At 38.4% G+C, this 21,498-nt stretch overlaps 1 protein-coding gene across 1 annotated transcript in view; it reads right to left on the reverse strand.

The window, feature by feature from the left end:
* Window positions 1-21,498, reverse strand: part of CAMK4 (calcium/calmodulin dependent protein kinase IV) — a 142,759-nt gene that overhangs the window by 70,805 nt on the left and 50,456 nt on the right. The window contains exon 2 of the mRNA XM_014877301.2: window positions 11,006-11,084. Within this exon, the coding sequence (XP_014732787.1) occupies window positions 11,006-11,084 (79 nt within the window). The remainder of the gene's footprint in view (window positions 1-11,005; window positions 11,085-21,498) is intronic.

The raw sequence follows: 21,498 nt of genomic DNA on the forward strand, positions 1-21,498 counted from the left end.
TGAACCTGAATCAGAACAGGCGAATATTTGAATTTCATGAGACTTTATGTATTCCTTAATGGCCAGTGAAGCAACAACATGCAGATTTGGCAAATCCCACAATACCTGACCTAAAACCTACCTCTGGTGCCTATTGTAAGTTTTGGGTGCAATTTTGGTATTTAAAAAAATTTTTAAAAAAAGAAAAAAAAAAGAAAAAAAGAAAGCCAAAACTGAAATCCCAACTGAAGACCCCACAGGTGTGGAGATGAGAAGACTGATTTTACCCATGAAGTAAAGAATGCAGGGGGTAGTTGTTGATGTGCTATGAACTGTGGCACCAACTGGATTCAAATACTATACAGCTCTAGCTCCTATGGTCCTCATCCATAAAACATGTAAATGCTAATGTGTTCTCTCTGTGGTGTTGCACTTTTAAGTAACAGCCCAAAAAGAATAACTGAAATGAGTTATAATGGTGAAATAATTTTCCTAGACTTCTGACTAACAGTTAACGGTTCTGATTAACTTCTGATTAAGATTTATGGCTTCTTATTTCCGAGAATGAGAGAATTTTATCTGGAGGATTTATGACTTTTCTCACAAATTCTTAAAAGCCATATCATGAAGTTATTTTGCTTTGTCTTTTCTTATATTTTTACATTCAAATACTGTATCTACTCTGTTTACTACTCAATCCAGAAACCTACAATTATTATCATACTATTTCTTCTTGTAGCACTATTCTTTTATCACTTTACAAAGAGATGAAAACTATATAAGTGTTATGTATTTTGGAGACAAAAATCTAAATTTCTGGAGGTTGATATTTGTGAGAGTGCTGCTTAGATGCCCTCACAAGTTAACACATCATGTAATAGTTGCAATTCTAACAAAAATTTGAAATCAGAATTGCCTCCAACAAATTGTAAAAGAAAGTGAAAAAGAAACAGCTTCCAGCTCTTTTCAACTGTACTGAAGACATGCCCAGGTGGAGATCGAAATAGCTGCTTGTTAAATACATGCAAAGTGTAAAGGAATAGCTTGCTGGAAATGAACAGTAGTATTTGAAGACTGCATAAAACGAAGGGGGAAGAATAACAATGGAAGTAGGATAGGTTTTTTACATTTGTATGAAAATAATTCATTAGTTATTTTTTATTTATTCAGAATTTCGGTTTAGCTGATGTATTGTTGGTTGGGGTAGGGATAGGTCTTATGGGGTTGTTTTGTTTGGGGATTTTTCCTTAAGAAAGCCCTATTTTAGTGACTTGATTAGAGAACAAGTTTGGTTTAACAAAAACCTGTCACAAGCCTCATTCACACATATTAGTACTGCAGCTGTCAACCGTCAGAATATTCGGCTTTGAAATTTGTATTGAACCTTAATTCTAGTCTGGAGACATCCTCTGGTCAGGTGATGTATCTCAAGGAACTCAGAGGTGCTGCCCTCCTGATTTCTCAAAGCAGCTTTTGTAACAGGGCCCTCAGACTGTGCTGCTTATACAGCTGCCGTGTTGATTTTTACCTTTGCTTTTCCATTCCTCCCTACATGTGGTTGGTCTTTCTCCTAAAAGACATAAATAAATGAAGACCACCTCAGCCAAAGAGCATATATTTTATCTGGAAATAAGCCAGTTCGTCAAGTAAGAGCATGTGGATTTACAGAATTCTTGGTATAATAAATCCTCTCTTCTACAGATCTCAGTTAGATTTGCCTCTCTGAGGGGCTACAGAGAACTCAGCTTCAGAATAATAAGTACAGGATGACACATTTTAAGCTATAAAATGTTCATGATTTATTCCAACACCTGAACTTCCAGCACTGGAGAAAGCACTACCATTTCTTACCTTCTGCCCTCTTCATATTTTAGTGCATACAGACAGCTTTCCTTTAATTCATTACTCTATAGCTTAGAATCTCTCTCACCCCAGAAGAATAGCTGTCACACCTGTGATGATAGCATCACACCATACACATCTAAAAACAAAAACTTCCTAAAATGCAGAGAAGAAACACTTTCAGCACAAGCTTCACAGACTCTCCAAGTATGCAGAAACCTGGCCTCCTCTGCTCCATCAAGGCACACCTCCACATTTCTTCAACAGGCTGTAAATAATGAAAGGTTTCCAAAGAGGAGGGGTATAATCTCAGGATAGGCTAATATTTACCTCTGCACTACTGTTCAGAAATGCCATTCCTTTGGAGGGTTGTGTGGCATTAAATATAGTCTCACAGAGCAAGAGTTTCTGGTCCTATTCCCCATCTCGCCCCCCCATATTTATGTGAACCCCAGGCACAGAGGTACCCCAGGCTTGCTTAAAGCCATGGAGAAGACAAATCACGGCAACAGCAAAATATGCATGGACAGGTTGGTGGAAGAATACCTGTGGCTGAGGTAATTTCACAGAGTTCCTATCAAGCAATTCCAAGCTACATGTGTGTCTTTTTTGGGGGGTTGGGATTTTTGGTTGAATTTATCACCTAAAGGACATTGTTGAACTACTTGTTCAACAGTTCAAAGTGTACAGTAGGTTGAGCTTCCCTGAACAGCATGACAATGAATTGAGCTTTATATTTTTCTCTTTTTCTTAGATGATCTTTGAATTTCTGAAAAATAATCTTTAAAGACCAGAAATGACTGTTCCTGAATACCTATAAATTAGGTAAGGAGAAAGAAATACAATACGTACAATGTCAATTCTTAAAAGCTTAACCAAAGTTCTGACTTACTCAGGAATAACACAGCAATTTAATCTAAATGATGACAGAAAAAAAATATTATTCTATATTAAGGGATTCTTACACAAAGCCTGCACTACACAATATAATACAATACAATGTACTACAGATTTTAAATAACTTTATGTACATAGGGCAAACGTTTACAATGGTAGAAAGGGATGTTTTTCCTTTTCTAAAAATTGTCCTGACACAATCTTTTTGTTTGTTTGCTTCTTTACAAGGACTAAAACATCTAGAAAAATTATTTTTCAATTAAATTTCCACTTTCATTGACAGGTGTCTGATTTCATACCTTCTAGAGCAAAAATCTATTGGTAACTTAGTGCAGAAAATAAATGTTTTAGTTCTTTCTTATTTTGTAGAGAATTTAAGTAAAGTGGACCTCTTTGTTCTTCTTAAGACACTATGCATTTAATGGACTTCTACTCAAAAGCCATTTCTTTTGGAAAATACACTTTTGATTCACTACAATCAGAAAATAGAAGCCAGACTCCCATCACATGAGGGGAAAACTGAAAATAAATAGTGGAAAACTTAAGAGTTTTACTGCTTGATTTCATCATTCAAAGTAATTTTAACTGAAGTTTTTTTTGTCTCTCGGTAAAAACAGAAGAGTGTGAACTGCACATATATGAGAGGATGATGTGGATGAAGAAAAATTAGAAAACCAGGAAAAATAGTAGGTAGTACTGCAGAGGAGTGGTAATTAAGTGGTAGCTGGAAATGACTGGTTCTCTTCCACCACAGTGGCCTGTGTGGTGGGCACGTGTATGTGTGTGTATACAAATAAATACCTGAAGAAAATGTGTGAGCTAGTTGACAAAAATAGTCCTTTTTACTGTGTACTGATGTACAGTGATGTGCAGTTGACGTTTATCATGTAGGGTTATATGTGACACAATTCTTTCTTTTTTTTTTTTTTAATTTGAAAAAAATCAGAGTATTACACATAAATACTTGGTGAGGAAAAAAATTACCTTAAATAAACATATGAATGCGAATATATACCACACATTTCCAATGTGAAGAAAAAAGGATACTGCATTAACATGTCCTACAGAATGGTGTATTATGTCAGGCTCTTGCTTTTTTGTCTGCTAAACTTTATCACTCATAGATACCCGTCCACTGTGAGTACTGACAGTTACTACACCAATGGTGTTGCATAGATTAAATATAGATATAGATAAATATAGATATAGTTAGCTATATAATTATAGATATATATACACAGAGATGTGTGTGTGTATATATATATATACACATTCATATATAAAATTTATAAAGAAACGTGCACATGGAGGCAGGAGGCACTTGAAATATAAATCACGTAAGACCACATGGCAATAAATAGAAGGTTTAATTTTATAGCTACAAACCTACATCATATTCTCCTGAAGTCAATAAAGGAACAATTTACTAATTCTGATTATGTCAACTGTGATACACAAGTCTCCAACCATTCCTCCCCTACCCCTTTCACCCTGACGCTTGTCTTCCTAATCAGTCAGGCATGTTCAACCAAAGCAGTGCTCCTTCAAGAGACAAGACCAAACATTTGCATGAGCTTCTTGATAACCACCAATTCACTGCAACAAAATATGAAAAACCCAGCCAACTATATCTCCTATAGAGTTGGGAATACATAGAGTTTTAAATACATTAAATATATTAATACATAATCTTCTAGGGTGCGTATACAACTGTTTGTATATGTGTGTCTATAAAACATACATGCCTAGATATATATAATACAAAACCACTTGGGTTGAAAAGACCTCAAGGATCATCAAATCCAGTCTTTGACCAATCACCACCTTGTCAAAAAGACAGGAGCACTGAGTGCCACATTGTCATTTCTTGAATAGACCTCCAGGGATGGTGTTTCCAACAGATCCCTGGGCAGCCCATTCCAATGTCTAATCACCCTTCTGTGAAGAAATTCCTCCCAATGTCCAGCTGGAGCCTCCCCAGCTGCAGTTAGAGGCCATTAACTTTCATCCTGTCCCTTGCTACCTGGGAGAAGAGGATGACCCTCATCCCACTACAACCTCCATTCAGACAGTTTTACAGAGCAATAAGGTCATCTGAGCCTCTTTTTCTCCCAGCTAAATAGCACAGAGGGACAGTCACTGCCCTGCTCCTGCTGCCACATTTTTGCTCATCCCAGCCAGGTGCCCTTGGCCTTCCTGGCCACCTGGGCACAGCTGGCTCATGTTCAGCTGCTGTTGATCAGCACCCTCGGATCCTTTCCCACCAGGCATCTCCCGAGACACATTCCCCCAGCCTGTAGCACTACAGGGGTTGCTGTGACCCAAGAGAAAGGCCTGGCAGACCTGGCACTTGGCCTTGTTGAATCTCATACCAGTGGCCTTGGCCTATCAATCCAGCCTGTCCAGATCCCTCTGCAGAGCTTCCTGCCCTCCAGCAGATCAACACTCTAATCTAACTTAGTCTCATCCATGACCTTATGGAGGGTGCAATAAATCCCCTCATACAGGTCATCAATTCAGATATTAAACAGAGCTGGGCCCAACACTGATCCCGGTGGGACACCACCCGTGACCAGAGGCCAGCTGGATCCAGCACCATTCACCAACATTCTCTGGGCCCAGCCATCCAAACAGTTTTTAACCCAGCCAGGAGTGCACCTGTCCAAGCTGTGGGCTGCCAGATTTTCTGGGGAGATGGTATCAAAGGTTTGCTGAAGTCCAGGCAGACACACCCACAGGTCACCTGCTCACGAAAGGAGATGAGGTTGGTCAGGCAGGATGTGCCATTCCTGAACCCCGGTGGCTGTGCCTGATGCCCTGCACTCTCCTGTTTGTGCTGTGTGATCACATTCAAAATTATCTTCTCCATGATCTTCCCTGGCATCAAGGTTTGCCTCACAGGCCTCTACTTCCCTGCAGCCATTTTCCAGCCCTTCTTGTGGATGGACAACACATTAGCTGACCTCCAAATCATGTGAGACCTCTCCAGTTAGATAGAATTGATGATCAGTGATGCAGAGCAGCTTGGCAAGCTCCTTCACCACCTCCCCCAGCACCATTGGATGAATCCCACCTGGTCCCATGGATTTGTGAGTGTCCAAGTGGATCAGCAGGTCACTGCCTCCTTCCTCCCTTGCACAGGGTCTGTTCTGCTCTCTGCCCCTGCCTGCCAGCTCAGGGAATGGTTCCCTGAGGATAAACAGGCCTGACTGTTGAGGACTGAGGCAAAGAATGCATTAAGGACCTCAGCCTTTTCCTCATCCTTGGTTCCAGTGTTTGCCTCTGTGTCCAATACAGGATGGAAATTTTCATTGTCCCCACTTTTGTTGATGATGTATTTATAAAAACACTTTCCATTATCTTTCTCAGCAGTGGTCAGACTAAGTTCTATTTGAGCTTTCATCTTTCTAATTTTCTCTCTACACGACCAGCGACATTCTTGTACTCTTCCTGAGTTGCCTGTCCCTTCTTCCCAATGTGTGTATATACATATACATATACATATACGTATATGTATACTTATACATATATGTATGCATATGTGTGTGTGTGTCTATATGTGCAAACATGAATACAACTAAGACTTTTTAGATAGGCCTTATAGACCATTATAATCTTTTTCAGACCTTAACTCCAAATATTCAATCCAAATTATCCACAACAGAAGACTATTACCTTTACATTTGCCCACTCTCCTTTCTAATCCACAGACGTAAAGTATCTGTTGTAGTCAAATTGTCTGTCTTATTTGTACAATTGGATTAATCCCAGCCTGACTATTCCCAGAGTATGTCTTGCTTGAAAGGTGTTACTCTGTTTCAGATCTGAGAAAAAATCGATGGGTTTGAACATTTGTCTGATTTTGAATATCAACCAGTCTGCAAGAAAAATGCCACTTCATATATACTAATTTTGATAAAAGTGCTGCACAAGTATTATTTAAGCACAACTGTGTGAGGGAGGATGCCCACACATGAAAAAGGAGGAAATCAAAACGAAAATTCTCCAAAACAGTCTCTGTACTTGTATGTCTGACTGACTGAGACAGACAGGGTCTAATATTTCATAATACTTAATTGCTCTTAGGACACAGCACCTATCAATTAGAACCTAAAAATATTAACCAGGCTATCCTTCAAAGCATTGCTGAGAAGCAAATCAAATAAATATTATCTTATTTTTATGGATGAAAATGTTGAAACCAAAAGAAATGCTGGGAATATGCTAGGACCCTGGCTACAGACAATCCAGCTCAGAATCCTATTCTCCTTTCAGCAGACCATGTTGCTCTATTGCAATGGCAGCTACAAAATTACTTCAGCTGCAGTAGTTAGGACTTGGTAGACCTATAATGTAGGCAGGCACTTTGTCTCTTAGTTTAGAAACCATATGACAGAGTCCATATGTTCTCATCACAATGCAACTTGCTTTGTGATGAGAACAATTTTTAAAGCAACTTGTCCAGACTCAGGTATGAAATTTAAGGTGGAGGTGGATCTAATTTCTTGGAAGGTATTCACCTACCTAGATTATGAGTTAATCTCCAGGCTGTTTAGCTTTCTCAAAACAAAAGAGCAGGTGAGAGACTTCCCATAAATAACACCACATATATATGTTTGCTTCCTTAGAGAACTGCATTCTTCCAACATGATCCATATGTTTGCAGCAACAACCATTCCAGAATGACTGGTTGCAAATATCACATAATTTTAAAGTCTCAGTTTAAGAGCAGTAAGAATAATTTTTGTTAAGTGTGTCCTAAAGATACTCCACTTTTCTGTAGCACTGAGTCATCACGGAGAGGTAAAGTGCATAGTGAAAAGCAAAACAATCTCAATACTTGCAATTGCAAGTGTAAAAGTTCATCACAGTACTCTGCTCACTTGATGACTTTTTCTGAAGTGCTATATGATCTGCTTTTGCTTCTTTCTTGCTTCATGAAATAGATTTTCCCCCAAAGAAATTACATGGTTCATATCTTTACGTTCACTACCTGTTTGGAATTTAAGAGACCTGCTAAACATAGTAAATGAGCATGGAATACATCTCAGTTATGCACAGGAACTAAGCACAAAAGTTGGATGTGGAAACCACAGGCAATATTTTTGCATTCTTATTCATCTGATCCATAGATTCTGGGTTTTAAACACTTTTTTTTTTAGGAACTCATGAGAACCACTACAAATTTTATTTCTTATATATTATTGGAGAGCGTCTGTCCTGCTAATTCAAAAATCAATTTTTCTTTGGACCTCTTTAACCCTTCTGACAATTGTCTGTTAAAGTTCTAACTTGACTCCTAGTTGCCCAATTTTGACATTCAAACACTTCTAGTGTAAGAACCGGAGGTGTTCTTTGAACTAAATTTTATTCACCAGAAATGTAATTAAAGGATTTGAAACTACTCCTAAATTTGGGCTGAATTTGACAAAACTAAAATCAACAGAAAATAGAAGCATTTTGCTTCAATAATTTTGAAGCAGTAAAAAACCTTTTTTCCTCCTCCGTTTGAAATTGCAGAAAATTTGTATTAATGGCTAAGAATTATTAAACCTCTTAACTGAAATATAATATTATGAACACTTTCTTTTCCTTTAGTCACATAGAAAGGTTCGTATAAATGTTTTGTTCAGTAACTCTTTGATGGTTTAACTAGCAATAAAAAACCCTAAACCACAGATGAAACCACCCACGCAGCATCCCAGACCCCCTTAGAAATTAGCAAATAATCTACTGCTATTTTATTAAACAAGATGGTAAATACATATTAACTGCAGAACCTCCTAGGAACTCAAACTCCTGTACAAGCATGTATTCTCAGAACTGGATGATAGATCTTTCACAAAATTTTATTTGCTCTTAAATGAGAATGTATTAATCATGCAAAATGAAAAATTACTCATTCTGTTTAAACAAAAAGAATACTGATAGCCGTTTTATGTTTCTTGCAGTCTGTTCCTAGTGAACTACTTCAGTCGTAAAGGATTGAGTGTTCTTACCTAAGCTGTTCCCATGGGACAAAAGTAATAATTTCTAATGCTTTACTTCAAATTACAGCACTTTAGTGATCATCACTCAGAAATCTGGAGCTGCCCATCAGCCACCAGCCTCTTAATCACACATCACTTGTTATCACTTCCAGAGCAATCTGGACCACCCTGTCCCTGTCCCTCACCCTGTTTTTACAGGCCTCTTCCTCAGAGAGTCAGTCTCATTTGGAACAGCAGACTATTTCCATTCCGTCAGTCAGTTTGAATGGAAAAATCAAGAGTATTTGCCCTTTTGTCATCTTCCTTCATCTTCTAATTTCGTGTGCTCTTCAGAGCTCCCTTATGTACATTTACAAAGGGAATTGAAGAAATGGGAGTCTACCAAAAACAATCACAGGCCCCTCTTCTTTTCCTCCCATCCCTTTTCCTCCACTATTGAACTTCCATTCTTTTTTCTAATTGTTTTCAAAAAGCCAACAGGAAACTTAAGCTGATCAACATTTTAGTACATGACTTGGCCCACACATGGTTATTTTTATACTGAGATACTCTGAGCAAAGATCAGACCTCCTGCTGCAGGAGCACTCTAACACAGACAGTTCAGTCCCTGTGATAATAATTACGACTCCAAATTGGACAGACACAAGCAGTGGCATATCCTTAAAGCATTGTCTCCCATGTTCCCATTTATACAGAAAGTCTTAGTTGTGTAAGAGGATTTCTTGTTATCATAGCAAAACATCTCAAAATGCATCATTTACACTGGGCACAACTCAGCTCTGTAAACTGCTTAACCACGCTGCTAATATAACCAAGGCTGCCTTAAGCTAAGCTACTGCTGATATGAAAACAACTGCATAACTATAGTCTTTTCCTTCACTGTCATTTAAAATAAAAAACAAAACCAAATCAGTGCTACAGTGCTACAGTAAGTCTACCAAAGTCTAAACTGACTACTTTCAGACACAAATAAACAGATCTAGCATAAATGCATAAATGTGACAATTGTAAACACGAATTAATTTCCATGAAGGCAAAAAATCAAAAGGCAGATAAATATTTTTAAGAAATATAGTTCTCCCTAGTGCATTTCAGAATGAGAATTATAGAACAGTATACTTGTAAAACATTATGGGAATCACTGGCATAATGAACAGATGAAACCTCAAAAATTCTCTGCCCTTCCATAGGAACAGCAGACCATAAGCTGCAGCAATGCACATGCTCTGCTCCTTCCAGTGTACCAGATGCAAATTCAAAAGCAGCACACACAACTGAATCTTTGTGCCAGTTTAAACCTTGGCTTATGTTCAAAGATGACAAATTAATGCCTACATTTTCCTCCTGTGAAACCCACTCATTACGTCTTGCATTGAGACCACCAGTGAAGTCACCATTTGGACATGTTTACGCCTACCCACCCGTCCTTATGTTTCTACATGTGAACGTTCCTGAACATTGTGGAATAATGAATGTTCTAACACTGGAATAAACTGATTCAAAACCATTCATGAATAAATATCACGTACATGCCTTCACAGCTTGCTTGCTTTCTCTCAGACTTCTCTTCCCATCCTAGCAATATAAACTGCTCTACCCCATGTCCCACTCTGTCTTTCTGCATGAAGTCTCTCAATCCATGACTTGCCTTTCCTCTCTTGTCTCTCATCTTTCTTTCCACCATCTATTTTTCCGAACACACAAAAATAGCTGTAGTATAAATGTGACATATATGGAGCTCCAAAAATAAATTTTCATCTCAATGGGTTCTCTAGCAATTTTGTAGTGGCAAAAAAATCACCACAAAATATTTAATTTTACTTTGGTTTGAGTTTGTGTTTTAATCAGTTTCTGAAAATATATGAATTGTGTCATGGCATTTTTCTAGCAAAACAACGTATTAAATCAAATAAAAAACACTGAATATTTAAATTATTCAAGGTGTCTTTTTTTGGTTTTTTTTAGTGAAAGAAAAAGACATATTTTTTCTAAAAGTTTTTTGCCAAATTCAAGTGAACACAGACAATACCAGCTGAGGGTACAAGCCAGATTTGTGGGGATATATAATTCCCACCACAGTACTGTTACCCCTGACAGCTGTTTTAGTGATGAGGAGCCAAAGCTCACTTATGGAAAATACAAGTTTAGCAACTTATAATCCTAAATCTAGCACATTTTCCCCACATAAATAAACTGCACAAAAAAGCCCAAACAAAACCAAAACAAAACAAAAAAACAAAACAAATCCCCAGGATCCCAAACATATTCCAAAGCAAAGCAAAACAAAAATGACTTACTGTCTTCTTCAACATTTTGACGGCGTAAGGTTTCTGGGTCCCTTTCTGCCTGCATCTGTAGACAATGGATGTAGCCCCACTAAATTAAAAAAAAAAAAAAAAGAAAGAAAAAAGAAAAAAAAAGAAAAAAAAAGGAAGAATAGTTGGGTTGTATATACAACTCTTTGACTCTTTGAATCTGTCAATAAACAGAGTTGCCTACATTTTCTACTCCTCCCAGTTTGGGCAAAACTATCTCACTTTTCCCCACAGATGCAATAAACCCTTCCCCCCAAAACCCAAGAAGTGTCCAAAACCTCTCTATGTTTAACCAGTGAACTTCAGTTACTCAGCCAACAGAAGCTGCAAGAGTTTAACATCCTGTTTGATCCCACCTTTTCTGTCTCATGGCAATTCGTGGGGATTTCCTTGGACGATCAAGTGAACACACCTTGCCTTTGTTAAGGCAACACATTTGCAGCAATAAGTTACATTGTGGGGTTTTTTCCACTAATTGTTGATGACTCCAATGGTGAGAAAGAAAATTTTTGCACTGCTCCTTGCCCAGTCGACCAAAAAGCCAAATTTTGCACCAAATGGATGAAGTAGCACCTTAGGTTAATTCAGGGGAAACAGCTGGGACTTGTTCACAGCAAAAGTGGGCTGGACTTACATCTTTTGTTTCCCTTCAAGATGTAGTTACTTGAACGTGTAAAGTCTGAGCACTCATAACATAAAGTTATGGCCCTGCTGGAAGGAAAGCACTTCTCTGAATGGGTAGTTGGGGTAGATGGTCTCCAGAGGGAGGCTCAACTTGCTGTGTTTTACTTGTTACAGGAAGGGCCTGTACTCTATGAATTACTAAAGAGAGGTGAAATCTCAGACAAACTCATACTGGTTATAACAAACCATTGAGATACCCCTGTATTCTACCCAAAATGGATGCACTGAATCACCATCGATGAATTTAAGGCATTTTTGGAAGCTTCCTTCCCTCAGACCCACTCCAAGACTCAGCACTCCTAAGCAGCTGCATATTTTTAAGGTAGACCTTCTGAACAACCATTGCAGAACTGCATACAGAAACTGTGCAGTGAGTGAATTCTCATGCATCCATCCATCCCAGTGAGTCTACAGGAGACAACAAGAAGTTGTGCAATGATAAGAGCAGCTTTCTTTTAAACAGCAGAATGGCATAGCTGTACTCGACTATAGGAATAAAGGTGGGGCACACATTATTTTAGGTGCTGTACAAAACCATCATGGGTTCCCTGCACTTCTCCCTCCTCAGCATGGGCCAGACAGGTGCCAGACAAGGCTCTGAGTAGGCACATCCCTATTTTCATAAGGACTTAAGTATGCACAAGAACTGGTGCTTGATTTAGAAGATTTATTTCTGAAGACCTCTTCATAAGGAAAGGTCACCTGTAACAAGGGTTATGCAGCTCAGTCATCTGAGGTCTTCTCTGCACCACATATAAATTAATCTTCACTTCATCGCAAATGCTAAAATGATTTGTCTCTCTTAAAAGTATATTGATTAATGTGTGGGAGTACTGAGACCTTCAGTGACTCCCAGAATTACTACATGAGTTTAATTAGATCTCCTCTCCTTGGCCAAGTCTCCAAAGACTCTATTTAGCAAGAAGAAAAAATATACCACATTAAAAAGAAACCCTCATATCTTTTAAATACAACAAAAACTGTTAAAAAATAGAATTCTAAGAACGTACAGTGATAAGGTCTAAATCTCCAGTATTTCTCTGCAGGATTGCAATTGGGAAGTTGGTGAACAAACTGCAAACCATTCCTGTACCCTGTTTCACATATGCAGAGTGCAGTATAAGCATTAAACTCAATAGCTTACATATGTTCTTACAAAGTAGGCAGCAACCTTTCTAGGAAATATTGTATTTGGGTGAGGGCAGAATTAGATAAGCTATCCAACTGACAATCCAAATAAACAGATGATCATTCCCGTGCAAATCTCTGTGTTCACTGCTGCTGTGGCAATAGAGGACAGTCCCTGTCTCCCAGTAAAGCCACTGTCAGTATTTGCATTACCAGTTTGCAACATGGTGCTGCAAAGTCTTCCATGTAAATAGCCCAGAATACCTAGCCACTAGAATACCCCAGATTATTTAACTGGCTTAGTCATGAGACGGACAGCTCCACCAGCAAGGGTAGATAGCATCACACCACCTTTATTTTAATGAACCACCAGTTCATTTGACTGTACCCAAACTTGGAAGACAGGCAGCATAATGCTTGAAATAGGTGTAAGACAGCCCAGAGAGAGAATCCAGCTGAGCAGTTTGACATCAGGCTCATTAGTTAATACTTAAAACACAAATAGAGGTGTTACTTTGTAAATTATTCTCCATTGTACAGATTTCTGCATACCCCTGGAGTCTTAATTTGGTGTAAAATTGATGACAAGGTATACTAAGCTTGGGAACACTCTGAAAAATTTTGATTTTGGTTTACATGGCATAGCCAGCTCTGACAGACATGCTTCCACCAGCCAGGAGAGAAAACACATAACATTAGCTAACAACCAACACTGCTTTCCTCTTCTATGCCAGAAACCAGAAAAGGAAATCAGGAACAGGATGGCAACCTGCTTACACCATGCCTGTAGCAGAGAACTATTACTAGTATGGACCTGACTCCTTGTTTCTTTGCTGTAACAGGATATCTTTGCTTCTTTACAGTTAAAAAAATTAAATAAATAAAATGAAAATAATAAATAAAATTTTAAAAAGAGCAGAAATCAGCCTATGGATCTCAATGTAAATGTGCAAACAGAACTGCCTCATGCAAATCAGGGATGTTTGCTTTGCTTCTTATTTTGGCTTCCTGCTGCAGCTCGCTGCTCTAGCTTTCTGCTGAATCAGCACATCCAGTTTTCCTGAGACTGTGTGACTTGGAAGGTCACCAACTGGAGCAATTCAGACTTTCATCACCAAAGAGCAGTGGAAAGATTCAGCTACAAGACTCTCATGTGAAGCTGAAACACACAGACAGCTGCTAATTGTAACCTCTTGCCCCTACCCTAAGTTTTTGCAACATCAAACCTTGACTGCCATCATCCGGCCTCTCAGAATCTCCTCTTGAATTTGCATCAACTGAAAACTTCATTGATACATTTGGTCAGAATACACAAATATACAGAAATCAGGAATCCTTGTGGTAACATGCCACTTCCCTCAGGCATGGAATTCATGGTCAGGATAGGCAGACCTCGAGGCTTTCAATGTCCCATTCTCTGCAAGGGATGTTTCACCTTGTCTGAATGATAAATGTAAATAGTGCTATAGAAAGAGATCACCTATACTCAATGATTAAGGCACTTATTTGATAAGCAGCAGGAAACAGCTCTAGAGAATATTTAATCCTACCCCATTAACAGTTTAAATGGGAGAAACTTAGAGGGCCCTGAGCCCAAACAGCTGATAATCACTTGTAGAAGTGCACTGCAGTGTATGACTGACAAGTGATCCATTACCAGTTCAGGCTAGAAACCAGAAATCATATCACTCACATTCCATAAGATTACTCATTATATTGTGTGTGCCTATTTAGAATTGATTCTGTCAGCTTTTGCTTCTTTGTATTTAGTGAATATGTACAAACATATCTATCTTTGCATATATATATATATATATACACACATTTATATGCAATATTTATTATATATATTTGTATATGCAAATGTGCATTTATTTACTTCTAAAGAAAATGTAGCTTAAAGGAACATCCTGCTGCTAGGTTTTTGCACCTTTGCCTGGAAAGAGTCTACCTGAATTCAAAACATAAATTATTTGACATTGGCTGGAAAAAGAAAAATGGTGGTGGGGGGGGGAAGGGAGAAGAAGAGAAAAAAAGAATAGCAATTAGAATTGTTGAAAATATTGCCATTCTCCTTTACTGACACATGTGTTTCAATCTGGAAAGCTGCTTAATGATTCTGTTAAATATCTGCTTTTAAAAGCCCAGGTATAACTGTGATCATGCTGAAGAATGGCAACAACAACAACAAGAGATGATTTTACTGTGAAGATGCCCAAATGCTTTACTACAAAAATATGTTCCTATATATACATATATACATACATATATATTGAACTTAGAAAAAAACTGAAAATAATGTACACATATTAACTACTTGGTCATAATGGACAAGACAATCACTTTTTTGATTGTGACAACACATAAGAAAGCTCATAATGTCCTATGCATGGAATGTATCACAGCTGAGGCACACACAACCCAGTAATAGCACAGAAATAGTTTTCCTGAAGTACAAATACTTCAGTGACATGATAAATTCACTCACCCATCAGTCAAGTAATGTAAGTATGTACCACTAAATACATCAAAATAGACTAAATTTCAATAACTGACCTCTGCATGTGTGTTGAAAATGCTTTTAAAATATTTAAAATGTGCAAAACCTTCTGCCCTCTCCCCACCCACCCATCAATATACAATTGGTTGAGCATTCTGGATTATTTTTCTTATTATTACCCTCAGATATTATTGAGTTCTCAATCATTTCAGGAGGACACTCTTTTAAAGGTTGGGCAGCAGCATCACCGTGTCCTGCCTGTGCTAAGGACTCCAGACTGCAAGACTGAGAGAAAAGGCATGGGCACACCTCAAATACATGCAGTCAAAAATAGTGGTGTCAGCACAGATGGAAGGAAGGCAGGGACGCCCAGGAGGGGTGTTAAGGAGGTGGAAGTGATCAGCAGAATTTGCACATAAAGGAGAAAATGGAATTTGCAGGATCCTGCAGTGGAGCCTGGCAGAGAAAAAAAATACAAAGTAAGAAAAGACAGAATTTGACCCCGTTTGGAGAAAGCATTTCTTCCCTGAAACCCACAGAAAGCTTCTGCCTCTGAAACAGGAAAGGCAACCAAAATGAAATGCAGCCATATGTTTATTTGGCCACAGATAGGTAGTAAAAGTAAATTCCTCAAGCTGCAGTTTTTAAAATAAAATAACACTCATTGGCAGTAATTTCACTGTTAGAAGGAAATTTGGTCTTTTCAAAAAGTAGGTCAGCATTTCCACACCATGCCCACTCATCCTGGCTTTTTATATTGCCTTTGAATCAACTCATTACAAATACAGCCCTCAATGTAATCTCCAGTAAATTTCATCTGGATTAAATTCCTTAAGTTCTGAATTGATTTTTTAAAAATAAATTAGTTTGTGCTTCATGCATTCCAACAATAATTACACAGTCGAGTTTGTCCAATAAAAATAGGTGAAAGAATGATCAGTCCCAAGAAAACTGTACCTGGTACAAAGCCATGGAAATCTGTGCTGCAAAACTGCAGTAAGAGAACAAAGTCCATTATAGCTTTCCACAAAGAATTCTGATTTCTTTGTATTCACAGAAGTAAAGAAGTTTACAGAAGTATAAAGTTAAAGCACATTAATTTACTTTTTCTTGATATACACTAAAAGGTCAAAATGGATTTACAGAAATGAAATTACTATTCCTAGACCTCAAAATTAAGCGTCCTGTTTAAAGTTTAAAAACTGGACAGAACGAAACAAAACAAAACAAAACAAACAAACAAACAAAATAAACCACAAGAAAATCTATTAACAGTGAGAGGAATTAAAATTAGTTTAAAAGTGCATATGCAGTAGCATTACTAATACTGCCTTCACTTTTAAAAGTATATACAGGTAAATTTGGAAATTCTCACAAGTTGCATTTCATGTAGAAGGATCAAACAAACTCTTTCTACAGTAATCTGATGAACAATTCTTAAATTATTCAAATCTAATGTCAAAGGTTCTTCTAAATATCAGTAACTACATATAGAGGACTCGCAGGCAATTGCAAGCAACTGCAGCCCTCCCTTTCCCCTCATTATTTCACAATTTGTAAACAGAATGGAAAATTTTACAAATAGTATATCATTTAGGAGCACCAAAAAGCCTTAGATCCCCATATTCTATCAGGAATAAAACCAATCTTTAAAGAAGGCAAGATCAGTGGAAAAAATTTACACATTTCTGAAAAGGAAATCTAATTCCATTGAATTCCAAAGTCCTGGCCAGTTTGATTTTCAGAATGAAAACATCCATATCTTTTCAGTTTTTTGGGTTTGTTTTTTTAATTTTATTTTTCGTTGCTGAGATGATTTTCTAATATTTGAGGTTAAAGGACTTTTTAGTAATTGTTCAGGCTGGCCTGCAAAGGCAATGCAGTTCAACAGGTCCTATAAGATATTTTTTTATATTCAGCCTTCATTGAGTTCAGCAGATAAAAGGAGCCTTTAAAAGCATAGTCTAAAAAATGTCCTTTAAAAGAAGATAAGCACAGCAAAAGACATACACTATTAAAAAAAACCAAACCAACAAACAAACAAAAAAAACCCAACAACAAAAAAACCACAAAAAACAAAGAAAAAAACCAAACCCAAAACCCCAAACTAAGCAAACTAGTGTTTGCAATATTCTTGAACCTGTCACTACCACAAATAACAATTTGTAGAACTGTAATTCTTTAGACATGGGGTAGGTTGGCTGGTGAAACACTAATTAAAATGCAGCAGTTCAATCCACTCCTGCTGTGGTAGCTGGACCAGTAGCTGATAATTCCTGCTGGGACTGCAGCAGCATATTTCTAACTTTTTTCCAACTTGCTTCCAGTGGGGCTCCTTCCTCAAGTACTGCAGGAAATTTATAGAAAAAGACCTCTATCCCACAGAGAGGCTAAACACTGTTAAATATGGCACCTAGTGCCTTTTTAAATCACAGTAAATCAGTTAGAGGTGACATTAGCTGCATTCTTTTATATCCATATTAACATTACAAAATTTCCCCCATATCAAATGCTACTTCTTAAATTTCTGTTTAGCTGACAGGTAAATATTGTAGACAAGAAAAAGACCAGCAGCACCGAGTCTGGCTTCCCTGCCTTTCACTGAGTGGAAACATCCAAAGTTTCTAAAAGCACAAGAATCATTATCTCAAGCATTAATTTGAAGGCATGGAAGCAAAATCCAAACTACACTGAATTCCAGAGGTTACTGCTGTACTGCGTGTACATCTCTCCCCTCGGAGTAAAGCAACTTTCTGAAATTTAGGTTCCTAAACAAAACTTCAGGTAAGATTGCTGAAATGCAGATATGAGATGAAGATTAGAGCACTTCCTACAGCAGCGTGTAAGAAAAATGTATAGAAAATACATTAATAATTTTTTCTTCTTCCTTTAGCCACCCTCTAATATGTTGGGTCAGACTGCACATTGGAATAGCTGTATTTCTAAAACAGTATGGGAATTCTCGGTAGAAACCCCAATTTCTTTCCTATCAAGTCAGAAAAAGCATGTCACTTAAACTTGGCTAAAACCGAACATATAATAATAGGGACTTGGCTTTTCAACATGAAGCCCTTGCAGTCCAACAGACCCCGAAAATGATCTTGAAAATTTTATTTGGAAATTAGTTTTCCTTGAGAATGCTCTTCTCTTTTCAGGGACTGGAGAGTTCTTAGCTACCCATGTTTAAGCATTTCAGCGAAATGAAGAGAGGAAAGAAAAGAAGGTGAAAGAGTGGACCAAGAGAAGTCATGCATGCTTTTTGCCCTTGGTACTAAACTTTGGACACAGTGGGGCAAATTTTCCAATGCATGTGCTTATGCTACCTATGCACTGTGCAGACGCAGATGCTTGGACTGGCAGTCTTAAGCACTTTCACAGCCACAGATACTGTGTACAGATATGGCCTGACTGGCCCTCCCTAAGTCCCGCACAAAGCCTGACAACTAAAACTGTCCAGTGAAGTCACTCCTCCTGGGAACACACATATCTTATTTAAAGCACCATTTCAACCCCCATCTCGGAAGCAGCACTTACCCCACCTCCTCATCTTTAAAGATACTAATGAAGAATAAACATTATTTATTTAAACTTAATGAAGAGTGCATGTGAGGAGAAAAGAATGCTGAGCAGTAAAATCTTTGTTAAACATTCTGTGTTGCAAACTCTTCTTTCCTGGGCCATTGCAGAATTACCTGCCTGGGTTTTTCTCCTGGTGACATATTCCTTCATCAGGAAGTGTTTTAAACAGTCTGTACTATTAGCAGGTATCAACACCATTGATTACAGCTTTTCATTACAATCTCCAGATGCAGGAGGCAAGCTGCCCTTTACACTAAATGGCAACATGTGGCAGTATGCACATCCTCACACATTGATTCTGGCTCTCTGGTCGAGGGAAGGGAAGCAATGTGGAAATTATGGAGTTCTAACAGCTTGCTCTGCACATAGGAACGTTACCATTTGAAATCAGACAAGGAAAAACAATGCCTATTAGTGTCTGCACAGTTACATCTAGCTTTGAACAAACTTTATAACCAGTGAGTTTAGGCCTGGTCATTTTCAGGATTCTGAAAGCTCTTGTGCCCATATATATCCTTAATAGCCCTCTTCTTGCTAAGTTACACAGCTTTCTCCTTGGAGGTTTGTGATGTGCTGGATCATCAATTCCTACGAAGCATCTTCTCTGAAATAAACTGCTTTTGCCAAGAAGTTTATGGCTAGTGCCAACCCAGGATCCTTTAGCACAAGACAGCAAACAAAATTTTAGTATAAGTCAGATGCAAAAGTTCTTGGGCTTTTTTCTTAGCTACTATGTATATTTTCTTCTTTAAACCTGGTGGGATGGACATTTGTAATCATAACCTATAAGACTGAAAGCCAGGCATTGCAAAAGAGTTTAGAGGAATGTATACTGTTTTGCCAATGCTCCCTAAATTAACACATCATATAGCATTTTGTGCATTCTGATCATATTTACATATATTTTCAAAAGATAAATTGAAATAGCTGATTTTCCATAACAAAGAGCTCTTTTAATCTGTCCCTTCTAGAATTTTCCTAACAGTCAGAAAACCAAATTTGCTATTATTGTAACAATAACTTTCAGACTTAATACTTGGTTGAAATTTTACTGCACTAACAAAGCCACAGAAAAAAGATGAAGCTGTAGCAGAGAGACACTGTTACTACTTAGAAAAAAAATCTTGAGAAAATGAAGATGGCATTAAGGCATATACTCTGGCACAGGTTTTGTCAGTGGGAGTTATTTGCATCAGAATGATAGGGTTTACAATCCTGTCAAGCCTGGGGATCAAACGTCAACTTACTCCAAGCACAGGGTCCGGTTACAGAAGTCAGGTCCTGTCTTCCACAACTGTAAAAACCAATTCTTCCATCTTCAGTTCTGGTGGCTGGGAAAGACCTAACTAGGTCTAGATGTTCCTAAATGCTGGATTTCTTCCACATGCACAGAGGAACAATGCTTCATCAATCCTCAGCTACCCTGAAGATGCCATGGAGCACTCCCTACCACCCACCCTGCTGCCAGACATAAAGTGGGCAGGAAGGTGGGATCAACACACCTTCCTTCTCAGATACACACGCACACCATGCAGGACTGCAGTGGGTTGTTCTTGGCTGTCAGGTACCCTCCAAGTTGCTCCAACACTTACAGTCCATCAACAGGATGGGGGAGATTCTGGTGGGGCATTTCACAGAAAAGATTTTGGGTTGAGATAAGAACAGAGAGATCCGTTACCAATTAATAACACGGGCAAAACCGACATGGCTTGGGGAAATTAATTTTAATTATCGCCAATTAATAACGGAGTAGAAATTGGAAAAAAATCTTACATCAGGATATATTTTAATCATATTATCTTCAGGCTTGGATAGGAATCTTGTGCCTTTGTGGCATAACTATTTATGTGGCTTTTACTTAACACTGGCATGTACAGCACTAGTCTAAAAACATTAATGCTACACAAATCATGTGAGAGGAGAGATGGTCTCCCTGTCCACTGGACAGGCAGAACCCACAGAAACATGGATCAAGCAGGCAGTGTGGGGGTGGGTTTAGGCCATGAGCTCTGAAGACAGAAGGTCACATGGGATATCCCAAATGTGTCTCAGGGAAAGAAAAACACCACCAACAAAGCCACCACCACAATCAACCAAAGCCAGTCGTAGCCTGTGTATCCAATTCCAGAAGCTCTGTGTTTCTGCTGGTCAGCAACACTTCTCCTCATTTGTTTCTCCTGCTGTGGTGCTGCTCTTTCTGGATTTTGGTGCTGGACCACCACAGACCAAGGGATTTGAAAAGAGGGTTTTGTGCTGCTTGTGTGAGATGGGAGGCAGCAGGCACAACAAAAGTCGCGGGTAGTAAAATGGGAGGCCCTGGGAAGGATTTTGTGAAGCACATAAATGTTACCAGACAAGAAGCACAGAATTAACAGAATCAAATGCCTCTCATCGTAAAGCTGTGGCCGTGTCTGTTTTCACTTCCTGAGCTTTGTTGTTTCTTGTTTGTAGCAGTGCATTGTGAGCACCTGGCTTGGCTGAGCTCATCCGGCCTTAGAGCTGCTGGGCAAGAAGATGCAGAAAGGACCAGCAGTGACTCCCAGCCACTTGTGGCATCTCATGTGGTGCTTCCTTTGGCCAAGGA

This window comes from Sturnus vulgaris, chromosome Z, assembly GCF_052056855.1.
Source record: "Sturnus vulgaris isolate bStuVul1 chromosome Z, bStuVul1.hap1, whole genome shotgun sequence".
Classification (NCBI taxonomy): domain Eukaryota; kingdom Metazoa; phylum Chordata; class Aves; order Passeriformes; family Sturnidae; genus Sturnus; species Sturnus vulgaris.